This window comes from Atheta coriaria, unplaced genomic scaffold (assembly GCF_025399875.1).
Source record: "Atheta coriaria isolate IRGN ID8LTWV9N9 unplaced genomic scaffold, Caltech_Dcor_3.1 hic_scaffold_6_pilon, whole genome shotgun sequence".
NCBI classification, from domain to species: domain Eukaryota; kingdom Metazoa; phylum Arthropoda; class Insecta; order Coleoptera; family Staphylinidae; genus Dalotia; species Dalotia coriaria.
In genome coordinates this window covers 2,947,914-2,968,388 of record NW_027045448.1, presented here as the reverse complement: position 1 = coordinate 2,968,388, position 20,475 = coordinate 2,947,914, and the positions used below count along the sequence as shown (strand labels likewise).

The 20,475-nt window shown below is 38.9% G+C and overlaps 2 protein-coding genes and 1 long non-coding RNA gene across 4 annotated transcripts in view; all 3 read left to right on the top strand.

Moving 5' to 3' along the window:
* LOC135794168 (uncharacterized) overlaps positions 1–20,475 on the top strand; it is a 31,542-nt gene that overhangs the window by 4,936 nt on the left and 6,131 nt on the right. The gene's annotated exons all lie outside the window — the stretch shown is intronic.
* On the top strand, positions 7,955–9,329 carry LOC135794169 (uncharacterized). Its single transcript, XR_010548819.1, has 2 exons — positions 7,955–8,384; positions 9,104–9,329. It is a non-coding gene; the product is annotated as an uncharacterized lncRNA (long non-coding RNA).
* LOC135794163 (uncharacterized) lies at positions 9,694–13,508 on the top strand. The gene is made up of 2 exons (XM_065305339.1): positions 9,694–12,577; positions 13,290–13,508. The coding sequence occupies exon 1, from the start codon at positions 9,700–9,702 to the stop codon at positions 12,094–12,096; it is 2,397 nt and encodes a 798-aa protein (XP_065161411.1). The 5' UTR covers positions 9,694–9,699; the 3' UTR covers positions 12,097–12,577; positions 13,290–13,508.

Genomic DNA, 20,475 nt, shown 5'->3' with positions numbered 1-20,475 from the left:
TTATTGCATTGAACGTACAATTAAAAGTGTTACTGATTTAAATTTGTGTAATGTTTAAATTAAAAAATAACAATTGTTTATTGAGCAATCAATACACCCATGTCGACAATTTGTAAACTTTGGCCACAAATAAAACCTCTTGCCCTGGCGTCGCATCGTACAAAATTGAGCACGAAACAAGAATCGTTCCTGAAAACAGGAACTGAAGACGGAAGAAAAGTCAAGGAAAGCAAATAAAAGCCGGTTGCAATTTCAACAGCAAATTGCACAATGTTCCAACATACACATAATCACTAGGTACATGAGTTAAATCGCTGTAATTACATCAAGTCATATTCCAAAAAAGACATAAATATTCTTTGAAAAAATAATTTTTATTATCAACAATACGACCCAGTGCTAATTGAATGGTTGTTAACATCTGTGGTTAGTTGTATTGCATACACGCTAGAACAAATAAATCCAGATTTAAAGCTGTTGCTTACGCATTATTTGTGTTTTTGTGTGGGTTGGTTAGCACACATACAGCTGACGTATTTATAGGCATTGTGCGAAGAGTGTCCGGAAAATTCAATTCACAATGAGCTCACGAAATGTAATTACAACTGAAAACGTTCTGCCCAAAACATGTTGTGCCGCAGTATTTGTAAAATTTATTTCACTACACACCTGCTTTTATATTTCCATAGATTGTTTATTAAAACAGCTTTGATTTTAAACAGCGAGATAAAAATCAGCACAATTTGCAGTGCTTTGCATTCCGCACTCTCTGGAAAATTCTTCTATCTCGAAACTCTTCAAACTCTTCGGCACGATTGACTCTTATGACAGTCACATGGCAGCTCCCCAGATCGCATTGGAACACATTCAAAATGCTAAAGCCGAGGGTGGAATTGAAGTTTGCATATTTCTGGCGTGAGCTTGGAGGAAGCGTAGACGTGCTGATGTCAAGTCGTGAATTCATCACATGCGTTTTATTCATTTTTGACGAAGTGGAAGTAGTTCAAACGTCAAAGTCATATCGGCCGTGCAGTGTTTGATATGTTTCGAACGCGGGGACGCGAGTAAGAGTATAGGACTGAAGAGAGAAATGCTAAATTGGGTTATTGGGTTCGTATTCGAATAGGGTGGAGATAAAAAAGTTTACGATAAAATCTTTTGTCTCGCGGAGCCAGAGGCACTCTCGCCCAAAAGTGAATAAAACCTTTGAAAACGTTCATATTTCAAGCTGTTTTTCTCAATTTGAGCCAACAAACGTTCATTCTCTAGAATGCGTTGAAAATCAACTAAAAACAATAACAAACGAATAATTTTAAATTCGTAACCCAATATTTGTGTTTGATGTATTTTTGAGTGTAGTAGTTTCACAACTGTAGTTAGTTCGACAACTTTTGAATCCCGTGTTGCTGATTATAGACCAAGAGCCAGTGACGGCCAGACTTTCGTCATTTTAGGAAAGATGAAATTTTATCCATGTGTTTCTCCAGCACAGGTAAGAACGATCCCCAATTATGAAACCTGGATCGTGGTTCCTTTGGTAGTTAACAGCCAACAAAGATGTACATATGATGACCTAAGTTTCGTTATTTTAGCAAACTCCATTTTTGCATATTTTGTTCGTCACATTATTATAACATGCGCTGCTCATTGCCAGTCACCTGGTATGGTTCCAACCCTAGCCAGACACCCCTAAAGTATATATTTTTTAACTTTTTTACTTTCGTTATATTAAGAAAGCTGAATTTGATACACATTATGCGGAGAGCTATGAAACTGTGTTTTCCAGCACGCCAGACAGTTTGGTCGGTTCTATCATCCTGCCAGACGCATTGAAAGTGTTAAAAGTTGCAAAAGTTAAATTGTTTAAACATGAAATTTTCAGAAAACAGTTATCGACGACAGTGATGATTATTATTAAATATTTGTTCAAATAAAATAACTGTTCTCTGAAAATTTCATGTTTAAACAATTTAACTTTTGCAACTTTTAACACTTTCAATGCGTCTGGCAGGATGATAGAACCGACCAAACTGTCTGGCGTGCTGGAAAACACAGTTTTATAGCTCTCTGTATAATGTGTATCAAATTCAGCTTTCCTGATATAACGAAAGTAAAACAGTTCAAAAATATTATAGTTTAGGGGTGTCTGGCTAGGGTTGGAACCATACTAGGTGTCTGGCAATTAGTAGCGCATGTTATAATAATGTTACGAACAAAATATGTAAAAATGGAGTTTGCTAAAATAACGAATTTGAGGTCATCATTTGTACATCTTTGTTGGCTGTTAACTGCCAAAGGAACCACGATCCAGGTTTCATAATTGGGGATCGTTCTTACCTGTGTTGGAGAAACACATGGACAAAATTTCATCTTTCCTAAAATGACGAAAGTCTGGCCGTCACTGGCTCTCGCTCTATTATAATAAATTGTTGGAATTTAATTTAATTTTTCTGTCCTGTCCAAACGCACTGGCCAAGTTGGTAACACAATATGTTGGTACTCTATTTCCTAGTTAATTAACCCACTTGCTGCACAACGTTAATTTTGAAATTAAAGGGTTAATAGAATTTTAATTTCCACATTTTTAGTTTACTTCAGAATATAAATGTAAATTTGTTATTTGTGATTTGTGAAATGTTAAGTTTTAATTTGCTTTATTTTCCTTGCTCTCCTTGATTCCTGCAAGATGTTGAGGTCTTCATCAGTTTTTTTTCAAGGCGCTTGCTCTTTAGCTCATGAAACAGACCTTTTTGGGTCTTGAGCTTTTTCGCCGAATCTGAACCGAATAAGATGAATATACTATACTCCTATAGGTATTAATGAATTCAAAATTTTATTTAAAATTTCATTGACTCTGATACAAAGTCAGTCGATACTTCAAAAAAACCGAGTTTACACGCTTGAAATGGTGCTGCAACTTAACACTACTACGAAGAAACAAATAATCTTAGAGTCTTAGACAATAAAAGTTATTCAACTGTTTTTTTCCTTGCAAAATGTCACCATATCTAATCAATGCATTTATGTGTCAGCAGTTTTTCGTGCATTATTGATATTTAGTCTGCGAAAGTTACTCACGTTTATGTTCTTAAATCGTCATAGGCGCACCGACGACGCGGCGCGACACGACGACAGGAAATCGATCGCAGTTTTGGAAAGAGGCTCCGACGAGCGAAAACCACGACTGTATCATTGCATTATAACGCAAAACGATTTCACTTTTGTGATGTGGTTCGTCGCGAGTTTTCGACATCTCGGGCGTAACATTTTTTATGATAAATGGTATGGCTGCCAACCACCGAATGCTACATAAACATAAATATTAATGTTTTTGATGTTGTAGAAAAGGGCTTTTTCGAGCATGTAAGAGCTTGTAATACATTGATGTTTACAATTTGAAGGTTTATCGATTAATATGTCGGAGGAAATTAATGCGGCCGACAGAAATATATATTTCCGCTTGATATTTAATTTAATCTGTAGATTTTCCAATTGATATTTTGTCCGCGAACATACTGTAGATTTTGTTTGATAATTTCGCGTGACGTTGGACAAACACATAAATCGCCGAAACGAGGAAAGAAAGGAAAATATTGACATCATTGCTGCAGAACGTTTTACAAATAATAATAAAAACTAACGTGAGTGCTTTTATTCCAATTCGGTCGAATTGGAAGAGTCTGGCAGTTAATTGAAACCTGCGTTTCTTGACCCAGTGACCTATTGGAATTACTTAGTTAAACCTAATCAGTTTAAGCAACTAATTAAATTTGAAGTTATTATTAGATCAGTGCAATTGAGACTTTTAGAATTACAACTTTATAAATCACAAGTTCACGAAAATATTATGACCGAGTATAAGTGAGTCTGTTTCATACTCTAAAAAAATCTGTGTTGACTGTCTCATTAGAAAAAAAGACGTGCTGAAGTATTAAACATCAGATCTGAGGGTATCCGCTAAATTAACATGAGATATTTGCAATTGGGTCAACCTTTGGTTTAGTCAAAAGTCCAGAACCACAATACTGCCGTTAACTTCCTATAACAATTCCGACATTGTGGTCAGCGCGGTTGCATATATGTTGAATTTAGGTGGGTGCAGCGTTAGTCCCAGTAAAACGTAATTAGCGACCCGTGGTTATAAGCAAAGTTTGTGCATTAATAATGATATATTTTTTCTATATTCACTTATAAAGCCGCAGTTTTCCCGGTTTTTAGACACAAAAAGTGGTACTTTATATACGGACGGCCAAGCTGTGAGTAAAGCACTTTACTCACGGGCATTATCTCCGGGGCGGAGATTGCACCTATGCATAAACGTTTCTAAACTTGATACTAAATAAACCATTATGCATTGCATGCAAATTATTATGTAACACATTCAACATAATGTTACAGCAATAAATCTTGTCGATAATGTAGAAATCAAGAAATTTTGATATCAGGTCGATGTCAACGGTAGAGCAATTTTACAAATCAATACAAAATGTGCTTAGTTAATTTACTTATTCAACAAGTTTTTTTTGAATACAACGTATTTGGAGTACAAGATTACGTGTTTGGATTTCCGGAACAATGAGTAATCAGTATCGAAACGAACGCAAATGGTAATTATGATTGACGGAACCCAATTACTTATTATTATGATGTCAATTCTGTGCGCCGCCACCATGAATGCCATTACTGCAAACGAGTGGAGTGTACTAAATTCTTCTGGTTTAGTTCCGCGAGCAGTTTACGGTGTTGACAGGGTAACGTGAAGGCGTATGCAGTTGAAGTAAATTTGCAAACTAATTAGTTTTAAATAAAAAAAGATTTTATTCCATAAAATTTCAAATATTTAAAGCATATATCTAAAAACAAAATGAATCAAATGTTTATTTGATAGTATAACGAATTAATTTTTCTTATGCTTTTAGAAATTACCGACATATATCTAAGTTATTATCCTAATTCGAAAATTCTACTAAATGAACAAACTTTCCTATTCATGCTTTTCAGGACGGCTTACGAGAACGTTTGGTTTCCTAATTAAAATTTGCGATAGTTGCAAAAGGTTCTCGTTGCTCTGATTTATAACGTACCAACAAGAAAGAATAATTTATAATGATATAAAGCCAGCACGTTCTTTATGGAATTTTGCATCCAGCTAAATGCAGACATACGAAGTCCACGCGCATATTACGTGTGCAACACGATTCACAAGTGCATACAGTAATTTCATTAACTATTCGTGCGTGTTGCGCTCAACGATAGCGCCGCCTTGAGCAACTAATTTTAATTTAAAATTCCAAAGTTTAGCACTGGCTAAACTTGCAAACGAAATTTCATTTAGCTGGTACATTTTCTCGGCCGGAAGCGCATGCCCTTCTGTGATCCAATAGTGCAGTGAAAACTATACTGGGCTTAATATTTCACAGATTTACTTTAATTTAAAAATTGCGTATTAGTAAAGTTGTAGAATGATGTTTGTTAGATATAATTAGTGATATTAAATTTATGAGCATGAACTTGCACTAAAAAGTTATGACAAACTGTTCTTAGTATATTTCTTGTACGTTCTTGAATATTAAAAGCGCGTCTCAAAGTGCGTCAAAGCGCGTCAAAAAATATATTCATATAATAGTAGAAGTATTTTAAAGGATCAAATATGATGAAACATAAGTGTTATTTAATAGATCATATTTTCCAAAGATGTTAAATTATTCTTAAGTATTATAGTTTTTTTTAAACAGTGGTATGAACTTTATTCTGTTATTATCAGCTCATGAACTTGTTCATTTCTTAGTCATATAGCAAGACTTACTACACCGACTAACTACAAAATTTAGAAATATAATTAATTTTAGAAATATAGCAACTAGCTATTATTTGCCATTCCTTGAAACAAATATAGTTTAAATTGAATATTATAAATAATATTAATTGATTTTAAAAACAATGGCCCAGTTATAAATGTGGAATACATAATAATTATAGTATTTTTTAAATATACAGTATTAATAAAATTAAATTTTAATGCTTATAGCTACATATACTGATATAATGAAATAGCTATTGTACTGTTAAATATTTCGATGCAATTTGACGGAAAAGTCACTCCCGGAATTAATACAAGTTTTGCAAAATCCATTACATATATAATTAATATCAGTGTTGTTTACTATACTGAAAAACATATTAATGTAATATGTAATTTTGTTATTAATATTCACTAAATAATTTAACATGAAATATGAAAACAAAATTAATTAATATATGTGCATTTTTATAATGTTATTTAAACCGCGAAATGCAATATCACAACAGGTATAGCTATCAATGTTCTAATATTACTCGCCAAATTGAATCCAAACGTGTACAGTTTACAGAAATGACTTTAATTTGCATCGTTTGATTGAGGTTTATAATTGTAAATTGAGTTAGAATTGAATGTTATACAATCACATGGTTGTTATCAGTATTTTCCTCTCTCTCCTACCTTCTCTCTAAACATAAAAGCGGTATCTTGATGTACACATCGAGCCAGCGTTTCGACAAGAGTCGGGAGTCAAAATTACTATATCCTCAGATTACGCCCTCCGCTAAATATGAAGAACCCGATAGAGACAAGGAGCAGGTTGCCGCAAAATTGTCACTGCGAGATGCATTTAGCTGCCAGTGGTCTTAGAGAGAACGTGTGACGCGATGCCAAATTGATTAATATTGTTTCAATCAAGTTCGCACTAATTACCAAAGTTCAGATCCCAGGCAACCGCATCAGGTACAGCTAAATAAAGCTTTCGCTTGGCATTTACGCTTGATGCTTGTTTCCAGCTGGTAGTTATTAAATTTGGGATATTTGCTATCTTCGAAATGTAGTGGCCAATAAGATTGTTGGTAGGTAAAGGTGTAAATATTTTTTAAGTAAATTTTTACTTAAAAATTAATAATGATTATTAGACATGTAATAAATAAACCAAATATACAGTAGAATCTTGATAACTCGAATGTCAAGGGAAACCAAAAAAAATTCGAGATAGCAAGTGTTCGACTTAACAAGAATTTCGAGATATGAAGAGTTAACTCATCAAATTTCGACATAAAAAGGCACAATTTCATAGAACATTTATTACGACAAATTACATTAGGTAACATAAAATGAAAGTCAAGTACATAATTATAATGAATGAACTTACACTGTATGTTTTAAATAATTGATAAAAATCTGTGATCTTCGTTTGATTCAAGCCATTTACAGATTTTTTATCAATTATTTTTTCTAGTTCATATAGTGAACCGAATATATGATACTCGATATCATTACATCTTTCAATGTAAGTTCGTAGTGTATCAATTGCTGTATTGTACTCATGTTGTTGCTTGTTAACAGCCAAACAAATATGTACTGACTGAGCCAAGTAACCAAAAGTGACCAAAAATGAAGAAACATAACATCTGTGTTTCTTAGAAATTAGAAAGTTTATTGAATGAATTCATTCCTTGCACGTGTGCAAAACAAAAACAATAGATAAGAGGCCCCGAGCCCCGAACATTCCTTTTTGATTTTATTGCCACGAGTTTTAAGCTCCTCCTGAGTTTTGAGCTCCGGGAATCTCGAGTAAGAAATCATAAAATTTTATGAACTTCGACTTACTGAGGTAGTATTTGCAGTTCGAGTTACTGAGTATTAAAATGTACGAGTAATGCCTCACAGGGAAATAACTTATTGTTCGAGTTACTGAGTCTAAAAAATTCGAGTTAGTGCGTCGTTCGGGGTTCAGCGGAAGGGAATAGCATATCTTTTCGAGTTACTGAGGATTACGACTTAACAAGGTTCGAGTTATCAAGATTCTACTGTATTATTTTATTCACATTTTATGTACGTTTTTAGAGTAGTTATGTAAAATTATTAAATACCAAGCGTATTTACGCTCATATATGAGTTAGTTAAAACTTTTTAACATCAGACTAATAAAGATCTCTCTTAGCACTCACACTGCTATCTAGCGAATCACCACCACTGCTACATTCAAACCTAATGTGGTCACCCACCGCCATCTCTCAACACCAGCAGCCACTAAATGTCTCACAAGGAAGCCGTTGGGAGGGGAGCCACCCCACCACCCGAGGAAGAATCGAGGCCTCAGCTAACATGTCACTGACTCGTCCATTCCGTTCGAAGCCAGCTTCCAGCGAATACCGCAGCGAGCCTACTACCACTCGACGCACCACGCTACACCACGTTACGCCACGTCACACCACACCACGCCACACCACGCCACACCACGCTACACCACGCTACACCACGTCACGCCACGTCACACCACACCACGCTACACCACGTTGCACCACGTTACACTACTACACTACACCACACTACACCACACCACACTATACACAAGGTACGAGTGGACCCCCTTACATTACAAGCCCCATAAGCTAACAATAGCCGCCATGCGGCACAGATCTAACCATCGTCGATACGCTATGCTCATTCGACACCCTCATCATCTCACAACACACTATGCTCATTTGATCGAACACGCTATGCTCATTCGATCAAACACGCATCTCAGACCGAACACGCTATGCTCATTCGGTATCTGCCATCGTCGATACGCTATGCTCATTCGACACCCTCATCATCTCAGACCGAACACGCTATGCTCATTCGGTATCTGCCATCGTCGATACGCTATGCTCATTCGACACCCTCAACATCTCAGACCGAACACGCCTAGCTCATTCGGTATCTGCCATCCTCGATACGCAACGCTAATTCGATCGGACACGCTATGCTCATCCGATCGAACACGCACGCTCATTCGATGCCATCACCATCTCAGGTCGAACACGCTTTGCTCATTCGATACCTGCATCATCTCAGACCGAACACGCCTAGCTCATTCGGTATCTGCCATCTTAACCCTGACCCTGAATGGTCCACGTTCAGGCCCACCTCCTGTACCACCACTGCGGACAGACTGTCTGCGTCGCGGAAACTACTTGTTACATTATTCTAGTTCCAGATCACGTTTCTAAACTACAGTCCACATTGCTCTCTAACCCCCGAACATTGAACATAAAACACTTAAACTAAAACGTTTGTTACAACTCTCAGGTACATCTCGCATCCACACACCTCCTAGGTTATAGGCGGTCGACCACCCGAGCGACCGTGCCTTCGAGTGCGCCACCTGCTGGGATCTAACCACATCGACACCCGCACCGTCAATTACAACGTCTCTCATTGTCTCAGCATCGGAAACCAGCCCAACACGCCTTACTATTAAGCTTGATCTGTATTATCACAATCGCAGCTGAATTTACTAATACAAGTTTATACATTTTTGGTCCTTCGAACCGGATCCGTGAGACAAAATGAGATACGAGCACATCGAACGACGCATCGAGCAGCAGTATGACGCTCGCCAGTTTATCCATGACTTCATACCCGGGCTCGCCGACATCAAAGCCGAGCACCGCGACATCCGCATCAAGACTCTCCTCGAGTTCCTCAAGGAGCATTGGGAAGAGTTCAAGCTCAACCATCAAGCGATATGCATGGCCGTGAGCGCCCTCAACGATGAAGCAAAAGCCCAGATAGCGCAGATCGTCGACCTCAGCATGGCGGGCGGGTTCCCAATCCAAAAGTGGAACAGCAACCACCCAGACGTACTGTCCGATGTGCCTCCCGCAAAGCGACTATTCAAGCCGATGCATGAAAACAACACCGTCCACGCGCTTGGCCTGGCCTGGCAGCCAAGGGCTGACACCTTCCATTTCACCATCGATATGGCCGTGAACGTTCCTGTCACCAAGAGGAAAATACTATCTGCCGTCGCCCAAGTCTTCGATCCATTAGGGTTCCTCACCCCCGTGGTCATGGTTGCAAAAATATTCATTCAAGAATTGTGGACACTCAAATTGGGCTGGGACGACGAGCTTTCCCACGACACCTCTCAGATATGGATCCAGTACCTGAACCAGCTTCGAGAATTGCAGCAACTTTCCATTCCGCGGTGGCTTCAACTCCCCGCCACCTCAACTTTCGAGATCCATGGATTCTGCGACGCATCCCAGAAGGCTATGGCAGCTGTAATCTATGTGCGAGCGACTGTGACTGGAGCCCCTACCATCACATTGATGTGCTCGAAGACCAAGGTTGCACCTCTTAAGCGGCTCACCATCCCACGCCTCGAGCTCTGCGCAACCGTGCTCCTCGCTCGTCTGCTAAAGCACGTCATTGCCTCGATGAATTGGGGCGCGCACCCTACCTACTGCTGGACTGACTCCGCCATCACATACACCTGGGTTAACAATCATCCCTCACGTTGGAAGGAGTTCGTCCACAATCGAGTGACCTTCATTCAAGAGGTTTCATCGGCAATTCAATGGCGCTTCGTTCCTGGAAGACTAAATCCAGCGGATTGTGCCACCCGCGGCCTAACGGTGGCAGAACTTATCAGCCACCCGCTGTGGTGGAACGGACCCTCATACCTGCTGCAGGCCCCGGATTGCTGGCCGAGTGACGTGCAAGCCGACTTCACGCATGAGATGTTAGAAGAGCGACCCACAAAAGTCCACGTAGTCACGACGATACCGGAGCCGCTGCTTAATCATCTCTTCAACAGAGCTTCATCACTCACACGACTCATCCGATCCACGGTGGTATTTGATCGAGCCGTTGCAAGATTCAAGAAACAGCCGTCAGCCTCACTGATGATCAACCCCATCTCACCTGGCGATCTGGAGGAAGCTCGACTCTATTGGACAAGGCATGTTCAAGGACAAGTATTCTGGCTGGAAATTCAGACCCTGAAAAAAGGCGAACAACTCGGCAGGACCAATCCACTGGCCAGATTAACGCCCTGGGTCGACCCTGCTGGCGTTCTTCGCGTTGGGGGACGTCTTCAAAACTCCAATCTTAATGCTGAAGCCCGACATCCGATTATTCTACCACGACGCCATCACTTCACCGATCTGATCATTCTGGACGCACACCGCAGCACCCTACACGGCGGCACCCAGCTCACCCTGGCTTACATCCGCAATCACTATTGGGTACTTGGCGGTCGAGCACCAGTCCGGTCCCATATTCGCCGCTGCGTACGTTGTGCCCGCTTCCGACAAGAGCGTGCCCAGCAACTCATGGCACCGCTTCCAACTCCCAGAGTCACGCAGTCACGAGCATTCGACCACACCGGTGTTGACTACGCCGGACCATTCAACATCAAAACCTGGAGGGGAAGAAACACCAAGACCTACAAAGGCTATTTTGCATTGTTCGTCTGCCTTTCTACATCAGCTGTACACCTGGAGCTGGTCAGCGACTATACATCCGACGCCTTCATCGCTGCCTACAAGCGGTTCACCGCACGTCGAGGAATCTGCGCGACCCTCTACAGCGACTGCGGCACTAATTTCAAAGGTGCAGATAAGGAGATCCGACGACTGTTCACCGCCGCCACCAAGGAATCAATGGAGATTGGCAACCTCCTTGGATCCCTTGGTACCCAGTCGAAACTTAACCCACCCTCTGCACCCCACTTTGGCGGAAAATGGGAATCCGGGGTTAAATCTGTCAAGCATCACCTCCGACGCAGCGTTGGCGAACGAACTCTAACCTTCGAAGAGATGACCACCTTCCTGACCCAAGTCGAAGCGACGCTGAACTCTCGTCCACTCTGTCCGCTGACTGAGGATCCTGCAGACCTCGAGGCACTCACGCCAGGACATTTTCTTATAGGCAAGGCCCCCAACGTGTTGCCAGAACCCTCGCTGGCCCATCTACAACCGGACAGACTGTCTCGTTGGCAACTTGTTCGCCAAGCTCTCGACGGCTTCTGGAAGCATTGGTCAACAGCATGTCTCCAACGCTACCTGTCCATCTCCAAGTGGAACCAACGTTCGCCCAATTTCAAGTCGGGCGACATGGTGCTCGTGATAGACGAACGTTATCCGCCAGCGAAATGGCCACTGGGTCGTGTCACGCAAGTCCACCCCGGGAAAGATGGCCTCATCCGGACCGTGACCGTTCGCACCCAAGCCTCCACATTGGACAGACCCATTGTCAAGCTATGCCGATTGCCCATCAACCAAGATGTCTTGTAATAATTCGTTACCAGGGTAACGAATTGGCGGGCGGGAAAATGTTAAAACTTTAACACCAAACTAATAAAGATCTCTCTTAGCACTCACACTGCTATCTAGCGAATCACCACCACTGCTACATTCAAACCTAATGTGGTCACCCACCGCCATCTCTCAACACCAGCAGCCACTAAATGTCTCACAAGGAAGCCGTTGGGAGGGGAGCCACCCCACCACCCGAGGAAGAATCGAGGCCTCAGCTAACATGTCACTGACTCGTCCATTCCGTTCGAAGCCAGCTTCCAGCGAATACCGCAGCGAGCCTACTACCACTCGACGCACCACGCTACACCACGTTACGCCACGTCACACCACACCACGCCACACCACGCTACACCACGCTACACCACGTCACGCCACGTCACACCACACCACGCTACACCACGTTACACCACGTTACACTACACTGCACTACACTACACCACACCACACCATACACAAGGTACGAGTGGACCCCCTTACATTACAAGCCCCATAAGCTAACAATAGCCGCCATGCGGCACAGATCTAACCTCAATCGAACACACTATGCTCATTTGATCGAACACGCTATGCTCATTCGATCAAATCGTCGATACGCTATGCTCATTCGACACCCTCATCATCTCAGACCGAACACGCTATGCTCATTCGGTATCTGCCATCGTCGATACGCTATGCTCATTCGACACCCTCATCATCTCAGACCGAACACGCTATGCTCATTCGGTATCTGCCATCGTCGATACGCTATGCTCATTCGACACCCTCAACATCTCAGACCGAACACGCCTAGCTCATTCGGTATCTGCCATCCTCGATACGCAACGCTAATTCGATCGGACACGCTATGCTCATCCGATCGAACACGCACGCTCATTCGATGCCATCACCATCTCAGGTCGAACACGCTTTGCTCATTCGATACCTGCATCATCTCAGACCGAACACGCCTAGCTCATTCGGTATCTGCCATCTTAACCCTGACCCTGAATGGTCCACGTTCAGGCCCACCTCCTGTACCACCACCGCGGACAGACTGTCTGCGTCGCGGAAACTACTTGTTACATTATTCTAGTTCCAGATCACGTTTCTAAACTACAGTCCACATTGCTCTCTAACCCCCGCACATTGAACATAAAACACTTAAACTAAAACGTTTTTACAACTCTCAGGTACATCTCGCATCCACACACCAACTAGGTTATAGGCGGTCGACCCCCCCGAGCGACCGTGCCTTCGAGTGCACCACCTGCTGGGATCTAACCACATCGACACCCGCACCGTCAACTACATCTCTCATTGTCTCAGCATCGGAAACCAGAATAACACGCCTTACGCTAAAGCTTGATCTGTATTATCAGAATCGCAGTTGAATTTACCAATACAAGTTTATACAAGTTCATTCATTAAAAATCAGTTTCTAAACAAAAATAAAATAAAAATTGATTCAGTTCGATTTCCCCGAATGTATGTTTTGAATCAATTTATTTTCGTGACGCTTAACCACGGCCTCAGTTTGCGGCGCTGTCGTCAAAGTTACATTGACGACGTCGTTCTGTCTGAATTATCCGGGCCGAGTGCGTCGACGCCGTGTTCGGTCCTTTCAGCATCCGCGGCAGCAAGAACCAAATATACATTCACCGCCGCAGCTATCCGCCCAACGATTGCGCCAAACCGAAGCTTTTACGCCACACGTTTTCAATTAAAAGCGCTTGAATGCATTTGGCTCGAACGCAGCCACGTCGACCGGCGCTTTCACCAACACATTGCGTTTGAGTAATTATATTTTTATTTTTTTGAACTTCGGCGAAAGCATTGTAAAAATATTTTTGGTATTCATGGAACCATTTTTAGTTTTTTTTTCTTTTATAAACGAATAACAAACAAGATGAAAGCGTTTGAAATGTCCCAAACGACAGTAACAAATCTAACAAAAAAACTTGTTTACGTTTCACATCATTTGGAGCATTGAATTGAAGTGCAAGGCAAGTAAACGAATGGATGGACTTCTGCTTGAGGAAGGTTCAGTTGATATGCGTGCTTACTTCCCACGCTTTTCTCGGTATCTGCGTTCCTTTGCGCCACAACTAGGTTATAAATTTCCCAATCGACCGTACAAACCAAGCGTTGTTAAAAGTCGCCCGTACTTTAGCTATTAAAAGCTATAGAGAACTCGACAAAAGCGCGCACGTACATAATGCTCCCATGGAAAAGCCACTTAAAATCCATTTTCCCGCATAAGTAAAGATTGCAAAATAAAAGCTTATTGTACGCAGCACACTCATACGATTTATAACCAACATTTGCTATAATATTTTTCTATAATAGTGTACAAATTGTAACTTTTGCTGTGTAAAAGGTAAAATGCACGTTTTTTCTTTCTTTGAATACTAAGTACTACAAATACTGGAACTTCATAGATGGGATATATTTTAGATAACACATATTTAATATAATTATTACTTTACTCACGGGCCTTATCAACGGCTCGGGGCTTGTACCTGCGCAGTTGCGTACGGTGCATCACTAGTCCATATAAAATGCCAAGCGCCCCTCTATTTCCACTTGAAGGTTTTTGTATTTTAAATCTTCGAAATTTGCTTGCACACTACTGGAAAATGTAAGGTTACAAATCTCATACTTTAGTCACGGTTTTGGCCCTCCCTGTTTAAAGTATTTTTTGTGTCTCAAAATTGTGGAAAAATTGGCTAAAGGTGAAAGTTGTAAATTTAATAGGTAGTGTAATAAATGAAAAATTTTAATTTTAAATACTTTAATAAAAAATTCAAGTTTAATTAATGCTTCGTAGAATATGTACAGACAGTTTTCAAGCAAAGCTGCTATTGGCTATCAAAGTTCTACTTCTTGTTTGTAATATCCGGCGTGTATGGCGCGAGTGCATTGTGCAATAAATTAATGAAGATTGCAAGCGCAATTTTACAACCGACGAGTTGTAACTTGTGCTCTGCTTTAGCGCAATGCTAAATGCCTTTACTTATTCACATGTTTTCAGTGATATTCTCGTGGTGCGAGCACGACATAAAAACTTTATATTTATCCTTGGATTGCATTTGTTTGCACTTCAGCAAATATGTGTTGCACCCGCATGCTTTTCCGCACTCAGGTCTGACGTCTTCTGAGGATAATGGTTTGCTTGCTTTGTTGTCGGATGCGTTCGAGTGGAATGGAACACCGAAAAAGCAAAAGAGTTTTGCAGAGTTTGACGAGCAGCAGCGTGCAAACGCAAATCGTTGTGTTTCCTTCACAAGAATCTCGTCCTTCCACGAATGAGTGAGCGAATAGTGCAATGCTCCAAGGCTCGATTGTAATTCGAGCGCAATTTTTCGTTCGTATTTTTATTTCATTTGCTAAATGCACTCAGGAAATGACCTGCTTTTCGACGCACTGCATCTGTTGAATTTCGCTTGATGCTGAAGCTTTCGGATCGCTCAGATTGTGATCGGACAAGGTAATGGCGCATTTTTTGTCGACGAGGTCGAGTGCCAAGGCGTTCTACTGCAATAAAAAGCGTTCACATTTTTAAATTTTAGTAAATCGTTTGCAATTTGAATAACTTATAGAAAACTGTACGATAACAATCTGAAGCGGAAATATAATGAATTTTAATAAAATAATAGAATATATTTGCCAATTTAATTAAAAATACATCAAAATTCTGTTTTATTTTATTGTAATAATTTCAACTGTGCCGTTTAAGGATGTAATATCGATAATTTTGCACGGATCTGACAATAGACTTACTTGTAATTATAGTTAATTGCATAAGAACAATAACTATAAAAAACTCTTATATCGTTTACGTCGAATAGCAGCTGCTATTGTTATAATACTCGTATATATGTTTCTCTGTATTGCCAATATAATTTTAATCACAAATGAATTATTGTATGTTATTGCATGTCTAATATTATTTTACTCAAGTTGAGTTTTTAGAACTTGTTACCGTCATATTAAAGTTCGAGAGTTTCTCTACACGATGCATATCTTGTCAATCTTCTAGCCCTTTTAGAAGTGCCCCAAAACTTTCATTAAAAATTTACATTTTTCAAAAAAACTGAAAACATGGTGTGAAAAACACCCTGCATCAAATAGTTCTATTTGACTTTATTAAAGTTTTTTACTGGCATCTTGAAGTTCAAGAGTCTCTCTACGAGATCTATATTTTTCTAAGCGCTAACATTTCCTGAAATGCCCTAAAAAGCACTTTGAAAATAGCCATTTTTGTGCCAAAAAATTCATTTTTTGGTCGGTTTTTTGGTTTTTCTTAAACTTTTCCCGTCGAAACATTAAATTAAAAAGTTGGAATTTTGAATTCCTGAATGATAAAACAGTATTTTTTAAAAAATTTAATAAAAGTCATTAATTATGAAAAAAGGCGGAGGTACCTTACATTTAAAAGAGTTGTTTAATTAAATAATGAAAACTACCTCATTGTGAAGAGGGGCTGTTAATGATACAATTTAAACAACTTTTCACCTAATAGCAGTAAAGAATTTTCCAGTATATCTCATTAAGTGAAATGTGCACTCTCATTGAACCTTAAGAATCAATTATCTCAGGAACTAATAGAGATAAACAAAAAACAAAAACACCCCGATGTTCAGCATCAAATCCTAGATAAGATAACATTTAAAAAATTTGAAATATAACATGTGCCTAAAAAAATTTCCGCTGCGATTTTCTCGGAAAATAATAAGGATAGAAAAGAACTTACTTCATTTTGTTCATGCCGTGATAAGGATCTACAAAATGGCAGATTTAGTTTTTCCATTTTCCAAAGTTGACCGAAGACCTCTCAAAAAGATCAAGAGGTTACACTTGACTCTTTTTGGACTCAAAAAAATTTTTTTAAGCTACAAGAAAATGGAAAACGCTAATCGATTGAGTTTTCCAAGGGGATGAAAGATATCAAGTCAGTTTTCCAATAACATCATTATTTCGAAAAATAGGTGGTAAATTCTAAACTGACCAAATAAAACCACCTCTCCGATTTTCCCCAATTGTTTGTAATTGAAGTAAGATATCACCATGATTCCATTAATCCAGGTTTGGTTGCCTTATCTTAATTAGTTTTCATGTTATTGACCATTTTTAATTAATACGTAAGTGTTGATCACAGAAATTTTAACATGTTATATAATGTAAAATGTAATTCTACGTACAAATATGAAAATCGTTTTTCTCTATCTCTAATGGTTTTCAAGATAAGTGCGAAAAACGGGTTTATTCGTTTTCTCTATCATTTCCTAAGCAAAAAATAAAAATAGGAAATTACAATTTTTTATTATCAAATATAGAAGAACATGTGATTCTATATACTTTATTTTAATAAAATTTTGTTTTAAATTAAAGCTTTTTGATAATAATAACGTATTTAATAATAAAATTATTAAAATTGCAAATAGGGCCTAAATGGTAAATGCTACTCAAAAATGTTACTATAGTAATCGATATAGAATTAAATGATCCATAAGAATCCGAAAACAGAATTTAAAAATTCCAACTTTTAATTTCGAACATAAAAAAGAGAAATCTTTCGCCTTTTTTATAAAAAAATGTTTTCTTTCATTTTTTATGCATTTATGGTTGTTTTTTTAAAAAGATGCCATCTTGAAGAGAATTTTTAAAGGATCAAGAATAATAAGTCCTTTTTTCCGTAATCCTTTTAGTTCTCGAGATAATCGCAATTAATCTCGCCGCTTTCACGGGAAAATTTAAAAAAAAAGTCCGACCCTGTTGTTCAGCCGAATTGTTTTTTAAGAAAATAAAATCGACTCTGTTCTTTGACCGATAAAATTTTTTTTATAGTTTGACCCGGTTGTTCGACCAAAAATATTTTAAGAAAGAAGGTTCGCCCTGTTCTTTGACCGAAAAAATTTTAAACCAAAAAGTTCGACCCTGTTGTTCGAGCATAAATATTTTAAGAAAGTAAGTTCGCCCTGTTCTTCGACCGAAAAAATTTTAAACTAAAAAGTTCGACTCTGTTCTTTGACCAAAAATATTTGAACAAAAAAGTTTGACCCTGTTGTTCGACCAAAAATATATTTAAGAAAATAAATTCGATCCTGTTATTCGACCATAAAATGATATTTTTGGGACAAAAATGGCTAATTTCAAAGTGCTTTTTAGGGTAGGGGAGACTGGGTACGGTTGTGCCAGGGTACGGTAGTGACAGTCGTCATAATAACGAAACTATACGTCATACGGGGGAGGGTGCAAGAGGATAAAGAAGCGGGGTGCAAATTTGAACCCTTTCCCTAGTATTGCATCAGTCATTGCGCGACGTTAACGTAACTAGGAGCCCACATTGCTTTTTGACAGTCAAAAGTAAATATTTTTGTACGGCTTCACTTAATAATTATTGTTGTTTGTATACAGATAGATTACTTCTGTTTTTTGTTTCTTTTAAATTGAACATTGGTAGTTATTTATAAGCATTTGCTTTTTACGTAGATTATTTGACAAAGTCATGGCGAATTTTTGTTTTCGAAAAAGAGGTTCGGGTACGGTTGTGACAAATTTTGTGGGTACGGTTGTGACATTACTATAGTCGTTCTTTTTGCTTCTAGATGCTTTTTTGCAGTCAATGCCTTAGGTAACGCAATTCCTCCTTTTTTTGTATTCCCGTGAGTACGTTATCATAATCATCTTGTTAGAGATGGACCGGTGGGATCAATTGGAACTGTAAATCCTTCAGGTTGGATGCAGGATGCCTCATTCTTAACATTTCTCGAACATTTTAAGAAACACATCAAGTTTTTCTATTGCTGGATAATCATTCCTCTCACATTCATATTAATGCACTAGATTTTTGCCAAGAGAATGGCCATTTTAGTGTATGTTTTTGGTGTGTGGCCGGTTGTGACAATTTGACTTTATTTTTTAAATGTATCTTATTAGTTATACGTCGTATTTAGGGCCAACATTTTAGTATTCTTGTATAGACAAATGTACAAATTATCATAAAAGTTACTTTTCTACGATCTAACTGGTAAATTAACAAAACTATTGGTAATCAAACACAAATTGTCACAACCGTACCCAGTCTTCCCTACTTTTGGAAAGGTTAGGGGGTTAGAAAAATATGGACCGCGTAGAGAGACTCTCGAACTTCGAGATCGCAATAAAGAACTTCAAAAAAGTCAAATAGTTCACGAGATACAGAGTGTTTTGGAAACCATGTTTTCAATTTTCTTGAAGAATTCCAATTTTTGAATGGCATTTTAGGGCACTTCCAGAAGGGTGAGAAAATCAAGAGGGTATGCATTGTGTAGGGAGACTTTCGAGCTTTAAAATAGCGGAGACAAACTTTCAAAAAGTCAATTGGTTCGCGAGATACAGGTTGCAATTGTATACATCGTGTAGGGAAACTCCCTCACTCTAATATTGCGGGAAGAAACTATAAAAATGTCATATAGTTCGGGAGATACTGGGTGTTATATTGCAGACCACAATAAAAACAAAATATTCCAGTATTACGATAAATCTTTGTCAAAAACAACGTGCCGAAACCAGGGATTGAACCAGGGACCTTTAGATCTTCAGTCTAACGCTGTCTAACACAAATAAGAGATTCTGAAATACATTTAAATCAAAGACACAATAATTTTGATATGATACAGGATGATTCTGCCATCCTGTACAGCATGCTTTTAAATTTTTTTGAGAAATGCTTACTTTAGAAAGTTATTTTAGGGCACTTCCAAAGGGTTTTGAGGGTTTTATGTATATGCATCTTGGAGAGAGTCTCTTGATGGATCTTTAGAGGCTGAGAAACTGCAATAACGTTAATTAATAATTTGATTATTAATACTACATTTTAAGGCATTTTTTAAGGGTTTAGGACGATTGAAAAATAAGGATCGTGTTGAGAATCCTTTAAACATTCATTGACCTATAAACATCATAACAGAATTTTTGTAGTTATAGTGCAACTATTATACGCTTTCAATGCGTCTTCAATTTGACAGCATAATTGGTACATCTTTGTTGGCTGTTAACTGCCCAAGGATCCACGATCCAGTTTTTATAATTAGGGATCGTTCTTTGCTGTGTTGGGTACACACATAGAAACATTTTCATCTTTTTTAAAATGACGAAAGTCTGGCCGTCACGGGCTCTTAAACTATTAACATAAACATATAATAATAATAATAAAATAAATACGAAGTTTATATTTTTCTACCTGTGTAACAATGTAAAATGTTGTGTTTACTAACAGTTTTTTCCTTCGTCCTTACCTAACTAAACAAGAGGTCAAACAGTATTCAACAACGCGGGGGTAAAAATCCTGCACTAGTTTCCTGCGTCTGGGAGGATGTTCGAGGCAATACTCTC